The sequence below is a fragment of the Eriocheir sinensis genome, chromosome 3, assembly GCF_024679095.1.
Source record: "Eriocheir sinensis breed Jianghai 21 chromosome 3, ASM2467909v1, whole genome shotgun sequence".
Classification (NCBI taxonomy): Eukaryota; Metazoa; Arthropoda; class Malacostraca; order Decapoda; family Varunidae; genus Eriocheir; species Eriocheir sinensis.
This window is the reverse complement of record NC_066511.1, coordinates 14,340,176-14,360,802: the sequence shown is the minus strand read 5'-3', so window position 1 is coordinate 14,360,802 and position 20,627 is coordinate 14,340,176. Positions and strand designations below refer to the sequence as shown.

Sequence of the window (20,627 nt, the reverse complement as noted above, 5' to 3'; positions counted from 1 at the left end):
GAATACATATACCACCACCAACCACCACTACCACCACGACGATCCCCTCACCCCTCACCCACCGCCACCGCCTCAAGACCAGACTGGAGGTGAACGCAAGAAGCCCACTAGCCGTTAAACTATAGCAGGAAATTACCATGCAAAATAAAGCACCGAGAACCAAACACGCCATTACGCCCGACCACAATGAGGCAGGCAAGCACACACACACACACACACACACACACACACACACACACACACACACACACACACACACACACCAAACACACAAAAAAATAAGAAAAATAAACAAAAAACACTAAACTATATATCATTTGCATAATTATAATCACGATACATACACACACACACACACACACACACACACACACACACACACACACACACACACACACACACACACAGAAAGGGCGGAGTCACCCCTTAACCACAACGATCTGATTTATAACATAATTCGTAGTATAACACACGGACGTAATGACGGTATTGCGAGCCCCCTAATGACAGTGTAACGAACAGCGACAGGGAGCGAACGAGGAGCCGACAGACAGATTGACAGACAGACAGACGGACAGACAGACAGAGGGGCGCACGGAAGGATGGAACAGGTATAGAAAATTATGTTACTAGTTTTTCTGTCAATACTTTTCCACCTTTTTATCGTCTCTTTGTATTTTAACCTTTTCCCTCCCTTCCCCTTCCTTCCTTTACCTTACCTTACCTTACATCGCCTTCTTTCCCTTCTCATATCTTCCCTTCCCTCCACCTTTCTTTCCTTCCCTTCCCTTCCTTTCGATTTTCTTCCCTTTCCTTCCTTTCCCATCCCTTCCCTTCCCTTCCTTTCGATTTTCTTCTCTTCCCTTCCCTTCCTTTCCCTTCCCTTCCATTCCCTTTCCTTCCCTTCTCATCTATTCCCTTTCCTTCCCCTCCCTCCCATTCCTTCTCTTCCCTTCCCTTCCATTCCATTCCTTTCTCTCCCCTTCCCTCCCCTTCCTGTCAACCTCATTTAATTGTTGGTTTGTCACGCAGTTCTTGTAATTCCTCCCTCTCTCTCCCTCTTCCTCTTCCGCCCCTTCCTTCCTCTCTTCCTTCCTCTCCCTTCTCTTTGTATCCCGTTTATCTTTCTTTCCCTCTTACGTTCTTTGCCCCTCTTTCTCCGTATCGCCAGTCATTCTCTATTTTTATTCTTTTGTTTAATTTATGATCTTTTTGTTTCTCTGTTACGTTAAAATCTTCCCTTCCCTTCTTTTTAATTCCCGCTCATCTCTTTCATTTCTATCTTCGTTACCTTGTTCGCCTCTTTCTCCGTATAGTGAATCATTCTTTTTTTTCTTCTTTTTTTTTCCATATGATCCCTTTTTCACTTCCCTTTTGAAAATCTTGCTTCCAGACTCATCACGCTCTCTCTCTCTCTCTTTCTCCCTCTCTCTCTCTCTCCACGAAGTCCCTCATCCCGGTTCTCTCCCAGCCCCCCCCCCAACCTTCCTTGTCCCCCCTCCGCCCCCCCGCCCTCCCCCCCTCCCCCACGCCCCGGCCCACAACAATGCAATCCGCCTCAACATGTAAATGCGCGTCATTATCCGCCATTACCAATCACCGCTTCCTGCCGCGCGCTGCCGTAGATTTGGGACTAATTATATTTAATCGTCGAGGCGGCCCAGGTAGTAGTGGTGGTGGGGGGGGGAAGGGGGGAGGGGGTAAGGAATGGTGGTGGTGGTGGTGGTGGTGGTGTGTGGTAGTGGTAGTGGTAGTGGTGGTAGTGGTGGTGGTGGTGGTGCGTGGTGTTGACGGTGGATGTGTGTATGACCGCCAGCACTGCCCCAGGGTCGCCCACCCACCAAAGTCCACTCCCCCCATCACCCCCCTCCCTCCCCCCCTCCTTCCCCCTCCCCTTTCCCTCCCTCTTCTCGGTCCCTCCGCATCACCTCAGGATATCTAATGACGGCCGCTCGTCCTGACAACATAATATTCTCTCTCTCTCTCTCTCTCTCTCTCTCTCTCTCTCTCTCTCTCTCTCTCGAAAAATAAATAAATAAATAAATAAAAATAATAAATAAAAAATAAATAAATAAATAACATGAATAAAACACGAATTAATAGGAAAATAAAATAAAGAAATTAAAGGGGAGGCGGTGGTCGAGTGGTCGGCGTGTTGGCCTGGTGAGCCCGTGGACTAGGGTCGAGTCCCACCGAAACACGCTGAATTTTCAAAACCATCGCCGAGTGGGGGAAAGTTACCCACATGCTGCCCAGATCTTAAAACAACCCTACCTTCAGCGACTTCGTTCAAGTGGAGTACCGGGGGCAGCATGAGCCAGGCAAGAGTCATACAACACGGCATACACTATAAATAAAATTCGTCTGCGCCACTAACGGGCATCAGGAGGCCCCTCAAGAAAGCCTACAGGCGTCTTCAATAAAAGGTTAGTTCCAGGAATAGGAAAGATAAATAAAAAAAAACGAATAGGCAAAGAAAACAGGTTATACACGAAGGGTTGTTGTAGCGAAGAAAATATACGTTTCTTCGCGTCCTTTTCCTTCCCTTCCCTAAATTCTCTCCCCTTCGCCCCCCCCTCTCACTCACACACTTTCCTATTTCTCTTCCCTTCCTTTCTCTTCCCTTCCCTTCCCTTCCCTTCCCTTCCCTTCTCTTCTCTTCCCTTCCCTTCCCTTCTCTCCCCTTCCTTCCCCTCCACTCCACCCACACACTTTCTTATTTTCTTCCCTTCCTTTCTCTTCCCTTCCCTTCCCTCCCGAATAGGCAAAGAAAACAGGTTATACACGAAGGGTTGTTTTAGCGAAGAAAATATACGAGTAAAGAAAACAGGAAATCGCCATGCACCGACGCTCAGGTCTCTCCCTTCCACAAGAGGACATTCGTATACAGGACGCGAGGAGAGCACTTTCATAAGTTTGTTTTGGGAACGAGACTGACCCAATTTTTCCTCCATAAAAGCTCAGTGAGTGTGGAGGGGGGGAGAGGGAAGGGGGAGGGGGGAGGGAGGGGGAGGAGAGGAAAGGGGAAGACCGCTTGCACTTATACTTACAGCCTCTAATGTGTGTGTGTGTGTGTGTGTGTGTGTGTGTGTGTGTGTGTGTGTGTGTGTGTGTGTGCTTATCCTAGCCATCTATATGCACACGGCTATTGCTTCCTGAATTTGTTTGGTTAGAAAACATGTATTTTTTTTTTAGCTCTCTCTCTCTCTCTCTCTCTCTCTCTCTCTCTCTCTCTCTCTCTCTCTCTCTCTCTCTCTCTCTCTCTCTCTCTCACACACACACACAAAAAAAAGCAATAAATAGACGTAAATAACAAAAAAATATTGCCCAAAATAAAGAAAATAAAACGAAAAAAACAAAAACAGAAAAAAATCACTACAATCGCATAAAACTTACATATTTCTCTTCCCTTCCCTTCCCTTCCCTTCCCGTTTCTTCCCGTCCTTTTCCTTCCCTTCCCTAAATTCTCTCCCCTTCCTTCCCCCCCCTCACTCACACTTTCCTATTCATATTCTCTTCCTTTCTCTTCCCTTCCTTTCCCTTCCCTTCTCTTCCCTTCCCTTCCCGAAATTCTCTCCCCTTCCTTTCCCCTCCACCCCACCCACACGCTTTATTATTGTATTCCCTTCCTTTCTCTTCCCTTCCCTTCCCTTCCCTTCTCTCCCCTTCCTTCCCCCCACCCCACCCACACACTTTCATATTTTCTTTCCTTCCTTTCTCTTCCCTTCCCTTCCCTTCTCTCCCCTTCCTTCCCCCAACACACCCACACGCTTTCTTATTTTCTTCCCTTCCTTTCTCTTCCCTTCCCGTCCCTTCCCTTCCCTTTCCTTTCCTAAATTCTCTCCCCTTCCCTTCCCATTTCTTCCCTTCCCTTTCCTTCCCTTTCCTAAATCCTCTCCCCTTCCTTTTCCCCCCACTCACTCACTTCCCTATTTCTATTCCCTTCCTTTCTCTTCCCTTCCCTTCCCTTCCTTTCCTTTCCCTTCCCTTCTCGCCCCTTCCTCCCCCCACCACATACACATAGTCACCCCAACCCCCATCCCTACCCCCCCCCCACCAGACACACACACACGTACACGGAAGCCTTTGATACGCAAGACAGGAACAATTAAGGGAGCCGCGGTAACCAATGGGAGACGAGAGGACGTGGGGACAATCAAGAGCAGCCAGCCAATGGGAGGGCGAGGCGAGGCGCGGTGGGCGGGGCCAATCATTTGATATTGTGTAATCAAGGCTACGATAAAAATGGCGGAGAGGAGGAGGAGGAGGATGGGAGAGCGCTAAGGAAGAAGACGAGGAGGAGGAGGAGGAAGAGGAGGAGAGGTCAGAAGATAGGAAGTGCCTGAGAATGAAAAAAAAAAGGGGGGGGGAGAGAAAGGATGGACAAAAAGGTAGTGAAATAAGGGAGAGAGAGGAAGGGATAAATGAAAAGGAAGAGGAGGAGGAGGAGGAGGAAAAATGGCTGATAATTGAAAAAGAAAAGGGAGAGGAAGATAAAAAGGCTGCAAACTAAGGGAGAGAAAACAGGGAGAAAGGGAGGGAAGAAGAAAAGGAAAGGAGGAAGGAGGACAAGGAGGAGAAGGAAGGTCAGACAAAAAGGACAACACGAGGAAGAAGGGAGGGAAGAAAAAGAAGAAGAGGAGGAGGAGGAAGTGGAAAGATCACAGGGAAAGAAGGAAGAAGATAGGGAGGAAGGGATGATAACGAGAGAGAGGGAAGGAGGAAGGAAAGGAGAGGATATAAACGGGAAGGGTGGGGAAGGAAAAGAGAGAAATGAAAGGGAGAGAAAGGAGAGGAAAGGGAAGGGAAGGGAGGCAAGAAGAAAGGGAAGGAAAATGAAAGTGAGGAATGAAAAAGGAAAACAAAAAAAAAAGAGGATGATAAAGAAAAGACAAAATGACTGCAGAATAAGGGTGAATGAACGGAAGGAAAGAGGAGAGAGAGGAGGAAAGGTCAGATAGGAAGGAGATAAAAAAGGACAAAGAGGAAGGTAGTAAGAGAACAGAAAAGGGAAAGGGAAAGGAAGGAAGAAGTGTATGGTGGAGAGAAAGGATGCAAAAAGGCGAAAGAAAGAAGGAAAAAAAAAATCGGCAAAATAAAACATCAAGTACGTAAGCATAGAAGTCAATGTTACCAAAAAAAAATAGTGTTACCAAAAAAAGCTAAAAAAAAAAAAATTGTTACCAAAAAAAAGGGTTATACCAAAAAATAGTGTTACCAAAAAAAAGTGTTACCAAAGAAAGTGTTACCAAAAAAACAGTGTTATCAAAATAACAGTGTTACCAAAAAAAAGTGTTACCAAAGAAAGTGTTACCAAAAAAACAGTTACCAAAAAAAAAGTGTTACCAATGAAAATGTTACCAAAAACACAGTGTTACCAAAAAAATAGTGCTACCAAAGAAAAAACACAAAAAAACACGACAAAACACAAACCAATCACAAAACTAAACCAATGTGTTAAGAAGAAAAAAATCACCTTAAAAAAATAAAATAAAACACCTCACTAAACACTCGGTTACCTTAATACTAAAAAAAAAGTATACAAAAATAGATCAAAAATAAACTCAGTGATTTTGACGCAAGTTGGGGGTAGAACGCGTGCCTGAGACTACTTATCACCTCCACAGACAGCGATTAACGAGAGAGAGGGAGGAAGGGAGAGAGAGGGAAGGAGGGAAGGTAGGAGAGAGAAGGAGAGGGAGAGGGAGAAGAGAGGAAAAATGAAGAAGACGAGAGGGAGGGAGGAAGGGAGAGTGAGGGAAGGAGGGAAGGTAGGAGAGAGAAGGAGAGGGAGGAGAGAGGAAAAATGAAGGGGACGAGAGGAAGGGAGAGAAGGAAATAGGGATGGAAGGTGGATAAATGAAAGGGATGGAAGGAAGAGAAGGTAAGAAAAGGGGAAATAGAGGGATGAGAGGAGGGATAGTAGGAGAGAGATGGAAGGAGAGAGGAAAAATTAAGGGAACGAAAGAAAGAGAGCAAGAGACGGAGGGAGGGAGGGAAAGAAGGAAAGAGGGAGGAAAGAAGGAAGGAAAAATAAAAGAGACGAAAGGAAGGGAAGGAGAAGTGGAGGAAGGGTGGAGAGAAAGGGAAGGAGGGAGTAAAAATGAAGGAGACGGAAGGAAGGGAGAGCGGGAGAGAAGGAGGGAGAGAGGGAAGGAGGGAGGGAAAGAGAGAGGGAGGAAAGGAAAGGGAGAGGTAAGAAGGGAGAGAAGAGTAGAGGGGAAGGAAAGGGAGAAAGATTTGGATGGAAGGTGAAAATGAAGGAAGGAGGGAGGATAAGGAAGGAGAGGAAGGAAAAGGATGAAAGTAGGGAGGAAGGGAGAAAGGGAGGGAGGAAAGTGAGAAAAATAATGAAGGGAAATGAATGGGAGAGAATAATGTATAAGGGGAATGAAAAGGAGAGAAAGAAGGGAAAGGATATCAAGGGGACGAATGAGAGGAAAGAAGGAAGGGAAGGGGAGAAATTAAAGGGAGAGAAAGGAAAGGAAAGCGAAGGAAAGGGAGGAAAGAAGAAAAGGAATGAAAACGAGAGTGAGGAAAGAAGGGGGAGGAGACGAAGAGGGGCGGAAGATGAAGGAAGGGAAGGAAGGGAGGGAGGGAGGGAGGGAGGGAAGGGAGTGATTAATACTTCACGAGGAGGGAGCGAAAAAAAAGGATGTGGCAGTAATGGAGTTTCTGGAGACAAAAAAAAAGGAAAAAAAGAAAAAGGAAAACGAAAAGAAAAATGGAGGCAACACGAAACTAAAGAGCAAGAAAATGTTGATGATAAAGAGAGATTAATGAATAGGAGGCAATAAAGGAATAAATGAGGGAATAAAGGAAAAGGAAGAAGAGATAAAGAGGGAGAGAGAGAAAGAGGAGAGAAAAAAGGGAAAGGGAAGAAAAGAGAAAAAGTAATAACAAACACGAGCATTAGAATGGATAAAAAAGAAGAGAAAAGAAGAGAAGAGAAAGGAGAAGAGCACAGAAGAGTAGAGAAGCGATAGGAAGAGAAGAGAAAAAAATAAAAAGAAGAAAAGAGAATAAAAAAAGAGAAGAGAAAGAAGACAATAAAAAGAAGAGAATAGAAGAGAAGATTATAAATGACAGCAAATGATACACAAAATTTAGCCCAAAACTTTCTCAACAACAAAAAAAAGCATGACCCAGCTTGACCCAACCTAACCCAACTATATATAGCCCGCCTGACCAACACAACACCTGACCCTCTCTGATCTACGCCCAAACACACACACACACACACACACACACACACACACACACACACACACACACACAAACACACACGTTGACCCGCCACCGCCACCTCCACCACCACCAACACCACCGTCACCACCACCACCACCACCACCGCCGCCGCCATCAGTCACCTCGCCTTATCACCGTTCGAGTCATTAGCGCCTTTGTCCCTCGCGGCAGTTTTCGGTAAATTCGGGAGAACATTGCACCGATAACGAGGCGGGGGGAGGGGGAGGAGGGGGGGAGGGGAGGGGGGAGGTAAGAGGAGGAAGACCTGGGGATGACCAATGCCGCTGAGGTCCGTTTTGAGAGACGTTGATTAAGGGTAGAAAGGGAAGGGAAGGGAAGGGAAGGGAAGGGAAGGGAAGGGAAGGGAAAGGAAGGGAAGGGAAGGGAAGGAAGGAAGGAAGAGAAGGAAGGAAGGAAGGAAGGGAAGGAAGGAAGGAAGGAAGAGAATGGAAGGAAGGAAGGAAGGAAGGAAAGGAAGGGAAGGGAAGGGAAGGGAAAGGAAGGGAAGGGAAGGGAAGGGAAGGGAAGGGAAGGGAAGGAATAGAATGGAAAGGAATGGAACGTTTAGAAAGGGAAAGAAATGAAATGGCACGGAAGGGAGGGGAAGGGTAGGAAAGGAAAGGGAATGGAAAGGAAAGCAAAGAGAGGGAAGGGGAGGGAAAGGAAAGGAAGAGAGGGAAAGGGCAGAAAAGGAAAGGAAAGGAAAAAAAAGATATGGAGAGGGAAAGGAAGGATATGAAAGGAGAGAGAAAAGAAGGGAAAAGAAGGCTCATAAAACTTCCCATATAAATATTCTAACTCCACCTCTACGAACGCAAACAGTATAAATAACCAATCCGTCAATAAAAAGAAGTAAACATGTAAGTAAATAACAACAAGTACGTAAAAAGTTGTGTTTGTATCGTTATGGGAAATAAGTGCGTTCAGGTCTTTGTTATTCGTCAGTAAAGCCATCTCACGAAGCCCGCAAACATGTCACAAAGCCTCACAAAAAGACGTATATACTTAAAAAACGAAGGGAACCGAACAGAAGTGCATTCACAAAACACACTCCCCCATTATGCTGTACCTTTGTTGTCTGTTCTAAGCCAAGGAGGAGAAAGTCAAATGAGAAACTATGCACCACCACCACCACCACGATCTCGACGGAACTCTTAAAAGCCTATAGAGAGAGAAAACGTGTGATTAAACCGAGGTATAATGGCAGACTAAGTGCATTCATAATTACCCTTCATTTGCTGTGTTTCTCTCTCTCTCTCTCTCTCTCTCTCTCTCTCTCTCTCTCTCTCTCTCGTCAAATGAGGAACCGTGTGTGTCGCAATGTTATGACGGTGAGACAAAGCTTACAAGGCGCGCGCGTGTGTGTGTGTGTGTGTGTGATTAGCGGTGAAAATGGCGAAATTCATTCATAATTACCCCGTGTATCTGGCGGCATTGTCTCTCTCGAAGGAGGGAAAGTAAAGTCAAATGGGCGACTGTGTGTGTGGGGGGGGATTTGGAGATGGGAGGGCGGGGGGGGGGGGGGGGGGGTGTGGGGGGGTGGGAGGGGGGAGGGGGACATATGTATTTAATTCACCACGGCCTGATCACGAGATGGACTTGCTCATGGGGGCGGGGTTAGGGGGGGGGGGCAGTAACCATGCACTCCTTGTCAGCGGAAAAAGGAAGAGGAACAGGAGAAGGTAAGAGGAGGACGAAGACGAGGACGAGGAGAACAAAGAAAATCCAAGTAGTAATAAAGACGTGAAAGTAGAAAAGAAAAAAAATAGAAAAGAAAAAAAATAAGACAAATCCTGTAGTACTATAGGATAAACTTATACGCATTACGCTAAAAACAATGAGCCCTGCGCTAACTAACTGCGGGCATTCATTATACGGCGCTGAACAGACAGACTTCATAAATTCCTGGAAGTAGAGCGAAACTTTCTGCTCTTAAACTCCCATGATTGATGACGGTGATAAAAATAATGATGATGATGATGATGATGATGGTGATGGTGATGATGATGATAATGATCGCTGAATATCTTTTTTCTTTTACGTCTCCAGTCATAGATCTTATAATTTTGTTTGTTTGTTTGTTTTCAATTATATGAAGTAGAAAGTTAGGTTTTGTTTACGGCTAAGAATAAAGAGGAGGAGGAGGAGGAGGAGGAGGAGAAGGAGGAGGAGGAGGAGGGAGAAGGAGGGTGATGATGATAATTAAAAAAATATATTCATTTACTACAACAACAACAACAACAACAACAACAACGAAGAACAACAAGACTAACATTAGTAGTAGTAGTAGTAGTAGTAGTAGTAGTAGTAGTATCCTATATATATTTATACACTGGAAAATCAACTCTTAATTTACAATATGTCCGTATCACCCCCCCACCCCCCACCCCCGCACACACACACACACTCGTAAAGCTATCAAGATTTTCATCAGCCGAGCGCACCAAAGATTAATAATGAATGGCTTGGGAAATACCATCGACACAATTATCAACATTATTATCAGTAGTAGTAGTAGTAGTAGTAGTAGTAGTAATACCACCACGAAATCATAAGGAAAAACTCGTCTCAACCCAAAACCAAAATAAGTTTACGTGTATGTATATAAGTAATCACAAACTTGTATATCAGGTTCACTCTTATAGACACCTCAACTCAAACTTATTAAGGGAAGATAAACTATTCTCCCTCCCATTCCCCTGACACGATAATTATTGAGCTCCGGCCGCCGTCTGTATCACGCCTGTCAGCTCAATTTACGCGACTCCATTAAAGTGAGAGAGGGGAAAAAATATCCTTATAGAAACATTTCCCTTCGCAGACAACACTATTTATTTTCCTCCTCCTCCTCCTCCTCTTTCTATTTCTTCTTCTCCTCTTCTCCTTTCCCTTCTCATCCTCCTCCTTTCCCTTCTCCTTCTCCTCCTTCTTCTTCTCCCCTGCTCTTTTCCCTTCTCATCCTCCTCCTTTCCCATCTCCTCCTCCTCCTCCTCCTCCTCCTTAAGTTACCAATCCCTTGACAGTCATGTAATAACACACACTCGATATTATTAGTGATGTTTTTATTTTTCTCTCTTTTCTTCCTTTTTTGTTGTTGTTGTCAGTCTGTCACATATTAAGTCCATGGCGGTGCAACACAATACGAAACAATGACGGCCGCGCTGAGAACGTGGAGAGAGAGAGGGAATTAGGAGAGAGGGAGAGAGAGGGAGACAGAGAGAGGAAACACTAATGGCCATGGGGGGCTGTGTTGTGTTGTGGCAGCGGCGGTTGTGTTGTGACTGGCGCAGAAAGGAACGCACAGACAGATGTTGCTGTTGTTGTTTTCTTGGTTGTGAAATTGGTTATGAATCTGAGGTTGCTTCTTCTGTGGTTGTGGATGCTGGCGACGGTGGTGAAGAGGACTGAGATGAGATGAATGGATGCTGGTTATAACTGTGGCAATGCAGAACACGATAACGCACTATACATTACGTTATGGTGAGGAGGAGGACACGGCGCAAAGGTAAACAATGGGACGATCGCTGTGCAGTGCCGTGTTGCTGGGACTGTGGCGGCGGTGGGTGGGTGGCTATTCACGAGGCAAATGATGAAGTACAAAAAGGAACCATTCATTATATAAGTTTACGATGCCGCCATTATCTCTATATTGCGCAAGGTTATTAATGGAACACGAAGAAACGCCAACAACAACAACACCATTCTTCTATAGACACAAGAAAATAATAATAAAAAGTTGTGGTTCAGTGGTGGTGGTGGTGACGGTGGTGATGAAGGGACAGACGGACGGAGGGACGGACAGACGGACGTGAGGTGTTGCTGTTACCTGTTACCTGTTGGCTGTTACCTGCGCAAGCTCCCGGGGCCGCGCTGAGCCTCGCTGATTGACACTCGTTGTAGCTCCATTAGCATATCATGACCCCAACACACGACGCCGACGGACGCAAACCTCGCCGGCCCCCGCAGGCCAACTCGACCCTTCCACCCGCTGGCGCTAAGACCGAAGCGAAACTCGTCCTCCGCGGGGAGTCAACGCCCGTAGAGCAATCATAACCGAGGCACGGGGAGCAAGAGAGACAGATTCAGCGCCTGCAAGCCACGGTAAATCGGCTCTTGGCTCCCCGCTGCACACGCGTCGTTGTCGAGGTTCGGCGACGTACGTTCCTTCCCTCGGACTTGCGTCACATTCACAAGGACGAGTCTTTGTGGTAATCGACCTCTGCCACGCTCGCTCGCACCTTCTTCCTTCTTCTTCTTCCCTGCCTCCGCCTCCCTCCTTGCCTATACCTATACCTACCCACGTCCTTACACAAACACACACACAGTCGTCCTTATCTCTATCTGCCTACCAATGTCTATCACCCTCTTCCTCTTTCCTTACTTTTCCTCGCTCGCTCGCATCTTCTTTTCTGCCTCCTCCTCCTCCTTACCCTCCCCGTCCTTTCATCACCCGTACTCTATTTCGTTACGTCCTATTCCATTTCTGCATCTTACCGTCCTAGCTGACTGACACTATTCCGATCCCTTTCCTACCGTGTCCCTGCCTGTTCCCTGCTTTCAATTGTTAACTCCTTCCTTATTCTTATCCCTCCTTTCCATATCTACCTCCCTCTTTGTCTATCTACCTATCTACTTCTTTACATAATATAGTCATCCCTATTTGTTTCTTTGCCCTCGATTCCCTCCTCTTATCTCTACCTATGTCTCACACTCCCTTCCTCCTACTGTCCTTACCCGTACCTCTATCCATACCTCCCTTCGTCTCTGTTTTACACCTCCTTATCTAGCTCCCTACCTCTCCCTCCCTCTCTTCCTCCTTGTCTACACCTTTCCCTGTCTCCCTTCCCCCTTCCACTATACCTGCATGCCTCCCTGTCTTCTTGCTTCCTTCCCTGCCTCAAGAGAAAGGTTCCGGAGGTTACACGTACGATATTTGCATTGAGGCCCCGCACGTGACTACAGCGACGAAGAAAGTACGCTTTTATGAGGCAAAGAAAATGGTGTTATGAAAAGAGTACGTATATAAAGTCAGCGGGGAATTGAGCGATCCAGACCTCGTGCATTGCGTCAGCGTGCTAAGCCGATGTAGATATGCAAAATCTCGACGGAACAAGAGAAAAGTGCGCTTAAGGAAATGAAGGCCACCATAGCAAGGCGCAGAGGTAAAGGTTATGAAGGGAAAGTGAAAATTATACAACACATTAAGATGCTCCCAGACGCACAGCTGTTGCCAAGACGAGAACACGAGACGTTGAGTACTCTTACGAAAATAATGAAACTAAGAATGGGAACTGTGTGAAAGTAGTGCGTAAAGGTTACCAGGAGAAAACCCACTCGACTGCACGATGTCATGGTACAGGGGCCAAACCATTAGTGGCTGAGGGTAGGCATTGTGTTGGCAGAATATGCAGATCTTTCGAAATGGCGTATGCATTCAACAGCCACATCAAGGCTGCCAGATTTAGGGCATGCACTGACTTGCTTGAGTGGCTGCTACAAGCTCCTGGACAAAGCTCGCGAAATATAAACAGTCTGGGCACAAAGACGAGACAATACAATGAGAGGGGAAGAGACACAAAGGAGGTCATGAGCTGTCTGGCCTGTCTGAGCTTCTCCTCGGGGCTTCAGGACAGGGACAGACGCATATAAATATATAGAGTGGAATAATAAACGATAAGTCATATGGACTGACCTGTTTGAACTGCTCCTCGAAGCTCCAGGACTGCTGACTCTGGTGGGGCTCGGGCGTGTGCGAGGGCGTGCGGGCGCCGTTGCCCGAGGAGTCGCGGGAGCCCGCCGAGCCCGGCGTGGGTGGCATCTGCGAGGTGGGCGGCAGCCCCACCGTGCTGGGGATGAAGGGCAGGTGGGGGTGGGCGGCGGACGGCACCAGCGAGGGCGGCGCGCCGCCCCGCATGGCGTTCATCAGCGCCTGAGGCGACGACAAGAGCGACTCCCGCTGGCGGTGCAGCGCCTCGGCCCGCAGCACCAGGTCGCGCGAGTCCTCCTCGCCCTCCATGCCCTCCTCCTGCGGTAGACAATACAGCAACACTCAGCACAGCCTCGCAACACCACTAACACCAACACTCAACACACTACACCTCTCACTCTTCAGGGCGACCACTGACCCTGGAAAGCAGCATTGTTATTTGTTCATCTATTTCATGCCTTAATTAACTTAGTTTTTAATAACTTTAAATAAACAATCTCTCTCTCTCTCTCTCTCTCTCTCTCTCTCTCTCTCTCTCTCTCTCTCTCTCTCTCTCTCTCTCTCCCGTCCAATCTTCCTCACAGCCTAATCGAGTACCTCAACATTATCAGCACGAACATTCTAAACGCATTTAAGAGGAACGTCAGAGCGACCACCGAGTTAATTCCTCCCGCTCCTCCTCTTCGCTCCAACCAACCAAACTAACGGCGGGAAACTGGGCTGCGGACGGCTACAATTAGATTCTATCAAGTGTTCGCCTCGCCAACAATGTCGTCAGGAGATGGAACAAGGGCCGAACCTCACTCGTGCCGCCGAACGCCATAAACTCCCTCAAATGTAAACCAGACTGACATGGACCAGAACGAGGCTTCCGCTCCTTGTGTGTGTGTGTGTGTGTGTGTGTGTGTGTGTGTGTGAGAGAGAGAGAGAGAGAGAGAGAGAGGTATAGTTTTGTTCATTTCGCTTTTTCCACGCATGTTATTCAATCTTATAATCCATTAGTTTCGATCGATCGGTTATATATTTAAGCCTAAACAAACCGATCCTTTGTGTCCTAATAGCATAACCTGTCAGTAACATTACCTCTTCGTCAACAAAAAAATTACACCTTTATAAATACAATCACCAAACACAAACACAATCACCACACTACATTATAGCCCATTAGTAACATTACCTCTCTTTTAGCATGTTATACGGCTTCATAAATACATCTTTTCGTCAACAATAAATTACAGCTTTAATTCTCAACAAGTTATACGGCTTCATAAATACATCTTTTCGTCAACATAGTATTATAGCTTTATGAATACAATCACCGAGCGCACACACACATTTACCACTAACGCCTGCTACCCCCGGACTCACAATCCCTCCCTATAGTTTCCATTCTACAATCAGGTGTTTCGGTAAATGCGTCCGCAAACCTTCGTCAGCTTCATGGTGGACGGTGAGGCGGCAGCGATATTACAATCGGGTGCGTGAATGTTATGTATAGTTATCTTCCTCTCCCTTGTCTCCACTCACCAAGCATAAGACACCTGCGCCATAGCATTACTATAATTGCTCCTTTGAAATTATACTGAATGCGCTCTCATGCTGCGGAGAACAATGCCATCAGCGAACCTCGTATCCATGAAAGGTGGAATACTTAAAAGCAAGGATTCATCTCCAAGAACTGACGGAGACTCAAGTCGGTGATGTTAGACGACTCCGGCCCTCACGTCAACCATTTCCCAAGCCCACAAAAGGAGATCAGTCGAGTTCTTATGAGTGGTATTTTAGGTTCATGGTACAGATGGGTCAAACTACCCCTGGAAATGCCCACAACTCCTACGAAAGCCTTGTCTATTGTGTGCTTGAGCGACGGAAAGTTTGATTAAGAGTATGGTCCTATGACTGACGAAGACTTAGAGCCAGTTTTACAGTCCAATACAGCACATTTATAAGCTCCCCAAACAAACCCAAAATACAACGAAAAATTCTTGTGTAGCGTTCGGCGTTGATATAAAAGGAGGAGATATTAGGAAACCACACAGGAAATCTTTTTAGTATCTGGTATTAAGTAGAATTAACGGATCATTGTGGAGAAGACGGTTTGGTTTGGGCGCTTACAATGACTCCGTGTGGGACTGTTGAACTGGCCCGTAGTGACTGAGATTCAAACTGACGGAGACGGAGACTGGCGGAGATCCTGCCTTCTTATGTACTATATATACGCGTCCTGTTTATGTTGGTGTATACCTTTGTAGAGTGACGTGTCTGAAGTTGAGACACGATCGCAATATATATGAAAATAGTAATGATAATAATGTTAGTCTTATTGATCTTTGTGTTGTTGCTGTCGTTACTGCTGTTGTGTTATGCTGTCAAGACTCGGAATATCAGCCTGTCAAACACGAGGCCGACAGGAAACCATAAACTATACCGCAGCGTTGCAAAGTTCCTCTCTCTCTCTCTCTCTCTCTCTCTCTCTCTCCTCAACTCCGGTACCTCCATCAATTCTGAATCTTTCGAGACTTAGCGAGAAAACGAAGGTCATTCTTAACAAAAGGCCTAATAATGCACTAGACACACATCTATAAAGCACGAGTTACAGCTTTCACCTCCATTGTGTGTAAAGGAAAACGGGATAAATGCTTGCCACTTCCTATTAAACTAGCTAGGTGTTGATGAGCCCTTTCTATACTCTCGTTGGGGGCCATTCCAGCTACTTACTTTGGGTGGTTATATCTTATTTCCTTGCCAAGTAGACTTTATACAGGAGATCGGGCTCTTCAGTAAAGTTTAGATGCCGTAGCAAGTGGCGCCACCTACCATATCAGTGTGAGAGAAAACGACATCTTGTAAGAGTAACTTGTGTATCATTTATATATCTGCACACCTTTTTCATCCTGCTATATTGAACTTGTAGGTGAATAGTGGATTACTTATACGGTACAGATGTTTACTTGCGGTTGTTGTCGCTTGAACTGTTTTAAAAAGTGCGGGGCGGGCAGGTCCAGTGCAACCAGATTCTCGTACTCAGCACATAGTATTTGTCTGTTTCTGACCTAAATCTTTCGCTACCACACAAATAACGCTATCCAGTCACACTTGATGTTAAAACCGTTAATTACTGATGTATTTTTATGAGTGGAAAGGATAAATCGACGTTCCGAAAGCTGGTCTGATTCTCGTATTTTAATAGTTATTGTCGTACATTCAGGAGCGCTGCCACAATGGTGCTGCCATCATGCGGGCAATCTACGCAACACCCCTGACATCGAATATAGCATATAAATATAGCCCCATCACCTTTACTATATGGTTTTCTGACCCCATACAATTCTCTCTCTCTCTCTCTCTCTCTCTCTCTCTCTCTCTCTCTCTCTCACACACACACACACACTACACATGTTCCACTTCAATCCACCGCCACCACAGCAACCACCGCCACCACCGCCTCCACACCGCACGTCACCACACCCTCACGCTCCACTAGCACCCACACCCACACCCACACCCACGGACACATGCATCCACACCCCGAGCGCACACACACACACACACTGACAGACACACACACATACATACAAACACACACAATAAATAGAAATTAATAAATGTATGTAAATAAATCAAATACATATATAAATAAATAGACAAATACTATAAATATTAATATATGAAATGGATAAGAGGTCAACATTAACCACAAAAAAAAACACAAACAAACAACAAAAACTCACCTCAGACTTTTTCTTAGCTTGCAGGAGACTTTGCAGCCGATCGTATATACTGTGAACGCTGTTGTTGTTATTGTTGTTGTTGTTGCTCCCATTCGTGTTGCTACCATTACTCGTTCCATTGGGCGTGTTGTTGTTGAGACTGATGTTGTTGTTGTTGTTGTTGTGGAGGGAGGGGGAGTGCGAGGAGGGCGGGGGGAGGGTGAGGGCGGCGGAGGGAGGCAGGAGGGTGGTCGTGGCGGAGGAGACCTGTTCCTTCAGCTTGGCCAGGATGTCTTCGCCCTCCACCATGCTCATGTCGGGCCTGAGAGGGCTGTCCCTGCCGCCCCCGCCCAGCCCCACGCCCACGCCCACCCCCACGCCCAGCCCCATGCCGTTGTTGTCCTCCTCCATGCTCGTGACGCCCTCACTCTTGATGCACTGCGAGAGAGAGAGAGAGGAGAATATATCAGGTATGTTGCATGGGAAAACGAGAAGGAAAATGGATGAGAGCAAAAGCAATGAAACAATATGCGAATAAACAGAGACGTAAAAAAAGGTCAGGTGGAAATGTTATCAGTCAGCGAGAATATATCAGGTAAGTTGCAAGGGAAAACGAGAAGGAAAATGGATGAGAGCAAAGGCAATGAAACAATATGAGAATAAAGAGACGTAAAAAAAGGTCAGGTGGAAATGTTATCAGTCAGCGAGAATATATCAGGTAAGTTGCATGGGAAAACGAGAAGGAAAATGGATGAGAGCAAAGGCAATGAACCAGTATGAGAATAAACAGAGACGTAAAAAAGTTCAGGTGGAAATGTTATCAGTCAGCGAGAATATATCAGGTAAGTTGCAAGGGAAAACGAGAAGGAAAATGGATGAGAGCAAAAGCAATGAACCAATATGCGAATAAACAGAGACGTAAAAAAGTTCAGGTGGAAATGTTATCAGTCAGCGGGAAAGAAGAAAATGGATCGGAACAGTTGCAAAGGAAAGCGAAATGGAAAAGGAATGATAGAAGAAGCAGTGAATCGACGTGAGTATGAAAGGATACATCAAAAAAGTTTTAAGCTATATTTTAAGGTGTAAATGCCATCAGTCAGGGAGAGAGCAGAAAATATATTGTTAGTTGTAAGGGAGAGAGGAGGAAAATGGACGTGAACAACTACAATAAGCCAACGTAAAAATGACCGGAGACGTCAATAAGTTTAATTAAACCATATTATGAGGTGGAAATGCTATTAGTCCGTGGAAGAGAATAAAATATATCGGATCATTTGTTTTAATCGAGAGGGTATAACTGGATGAAAAGAAAGGTAATAATTCAACATGAGGAACAAGAAAAAGTAACAAGAATGAGATAAGAGAACAGTTAACCACGAAGATAGGAGTGAAGGAGGAAAGTAGTAGTAAATAAAAAATAGTAGCAGATATATCAATTAAGGTAAAAAGGTAAACAGGAAGAATGATAAAGAAGAAAAGGAGAACGACAAAGATAATTAAAAAATACTCAGTCACCAACAAAAGGAAACAAAGTAGAAGAAAACAGTAAAAAACATAATAATCATGACGGATACGAAAAATACGATACTTTATTAGTAGAAGATGTGAGAAGAAGAAAGAAAAAAGAACAAGAATAGAAAAAGCCAATTACCAACCACAGTAGAAAAAAAATAGAGAGAAACGCTAAGAAAACAAAACATAAATGATGGAAAGTAAGTACAGTTAACTCACAATAAACAAGAAAAACAGAGAATATAAAGCAGTCAGCCATTAACATTAAAACATAATATCAAAGGGAAAAAAATCCCGAGATAATAAAAAGGAAGAAAAGGACATAGAAAACAATAGAAGAACGAGATAAGAAAAAGGAATATGAATGAGAGGTAAGGAAACAAGAGAAAGAAAAGCACAAAGAGAAAAAGAGTAGAGAAAAAATAAAAAGATGGGACAAAGCCAGGCAAGAAAGAGACAGAGAAGGAAGAGAAGAGAGAGAGAGACAGTAAACGTGCAAGAGAGAAATACAAGGGGTGAGAGAGAGAGAGAGAGAGAGAGAGAGAGAGAGAGAGAGAGAGAGAGAGAGAGAGAGAGAGAGAGAGAGAGAGAGAGAGAGAGAGAGAGAGAGAGAGAGAGAGAGAGAGAGAGAGCAATATATTTAAGAAGCAAGAGAAAAACAAAATAAAAAAAATAAAAAATATCTCATTACATATATTGATCGATGAAAAAATATGTGAAGTAAAATAATAGAAATGTTAAACATGGTATCGGCCTACGTGAATGTTGTTATTATTATTATTATTATTATTATTATTATTATTATTATTATTATTATTATTATCATTACTATTATTATTATTTTAACAGCATCAGTATTAACATCATCATCCCCACCATCACCATAATCATCATCATCACCATCATCATCATCATCATCATTTACGACGATATGATGCACAAATTTAGGTGCGCACCTGAACTTCTAAAGAAAATGACAAATGAAAATGGGAACAGGTAAATGAATGAAGAGTAACTAACCTTCATCTTTTCATTCTGGTGTATATAGATAGATGGATAGAAAGATAGATAGATAGACGGATATAGATAGGTAGATAGATAGATAGATAAAGAGAGAGATTCCTGTTTCCAGTATAGTTAAATTATATATTCCCTCTTTACCCACAAGCAGCAGTAGCAGCACGACGCAGAATTACTATTATTATTATTTATCATTATCATTATTATCATTATTATTATTATTATCATTATTATTATTACTATTATTGTTATCGCTATTATTGTTGTTGTTCTACTAATATTATCATTACTATTGTTTAATTATTAATATGATTACTATTATTGTCATTATCATTATCATCGTTATCATTTTTAATCAACTCCACCATCATCAGTTCTCATGACCACCCTCCGCTGCCTGGCGCACCATGCATGCACACCCACGCACGCCGCCGCTGGCCCGCGCTGCGCCGCCCGACACACCGTCACCTAGAGTCAACCCGTCAGATATAAAACGTTTCCTTATCAAACTCGGAAACAATCACAGGAGCCTTTGATCTTCTAAATGTTACTCTCTAATCGCCTTATATCTATGCATGCATTAGACGTATATTATAACAGATTAGTAAAAAAAGGGGGGTTATTACGATTTGCTTTCTCTTCCATCATATTTCAGCTCCACAAATAAATATAGGTAAAGGAGAATGTATAGGCCTACTTACCCCTTAACTTGTACCTGTCCCTTTCTGATATTGGCGTATAAACCATCGCTACCCAATGACAAACAGCACAAAAAATACAAAATTCCTAAAAAATATGAAAAAGGATCCAATCCAATGAAAAAATCCAAAAAACAAAATGCTCCAATCGAGAACAGAGAAATAAATTAATTCTTGAGTTTTATTTATAACTTTTTCATTACACGAGCGGTCTCTGCAGTTTTTTATTTGAAGCGATCGCATCACCGTCTATATTTTTTTTTATCTTATCACCCAAAATGAAAAGTTAATAAATCCATTTACTGAAATATATCTGCAAGAATAGCATGAATACTTATAACGAACATTATTATTATTATTATTATTATTATTATTATTATTATTATTATTATTATTATCATTATTATCATTATCATTATTATTATTATCAATATTATTATTATTATTAGCTGCTGCCTCGGATTGTTAATGAAATACAGTCGCGTGTAAAAACGAGAAAAAAAAGAAAAAAAACAGGTTTACGGATGAAGTAAATTAATTGATACAAAGGAGAAAAAAAAACTGTAGAAGTAAGTAGTATATATTACATAGCAGCCAGATTATTCCTACAGAAAGATAGCTACGTAGTGACGAATGTGGTAAGATGCAGGATAATAAATAGAAAACAATAATTAGCAAGAAAAAAAAAAGACAACAAAGGAAACAAAGAGAAAGAAAAAAGAGAAAGAAAAT

At 44.0% G+C, this 20,627-nt stretch overlaps 1 protein-coding gene across 1 annotated transcript in view; it reads right to left on the bottom strand.

Moving 5' to 3' along the window:
- Positions 1 to 20,627, bottom strand: part of LOC127005491 (AT-rich interactive domain-containing protein 3B-like) — a 132,322-nt gene that overhangs the window by 106,389 nt on the left and 5,306 nt on the right. The window contains exons 2-3 of the mRNA XM_050874398.1: positions 16,687 to 17,103; positions 12,941 to 13,273 (exon numbers count right to left, since the gene is read on the bottom strand). Of these exons, the coding sequence (XP_050730355.1) occupies positions 12,941 to 13,273; positions 16,687 to 17,103 (750 nt within the window). The remainder of the gene's footprint in view (positions 1 to 12,940; positions 13,274 to 16,686; positions 17,104 to 20,627) is intronic.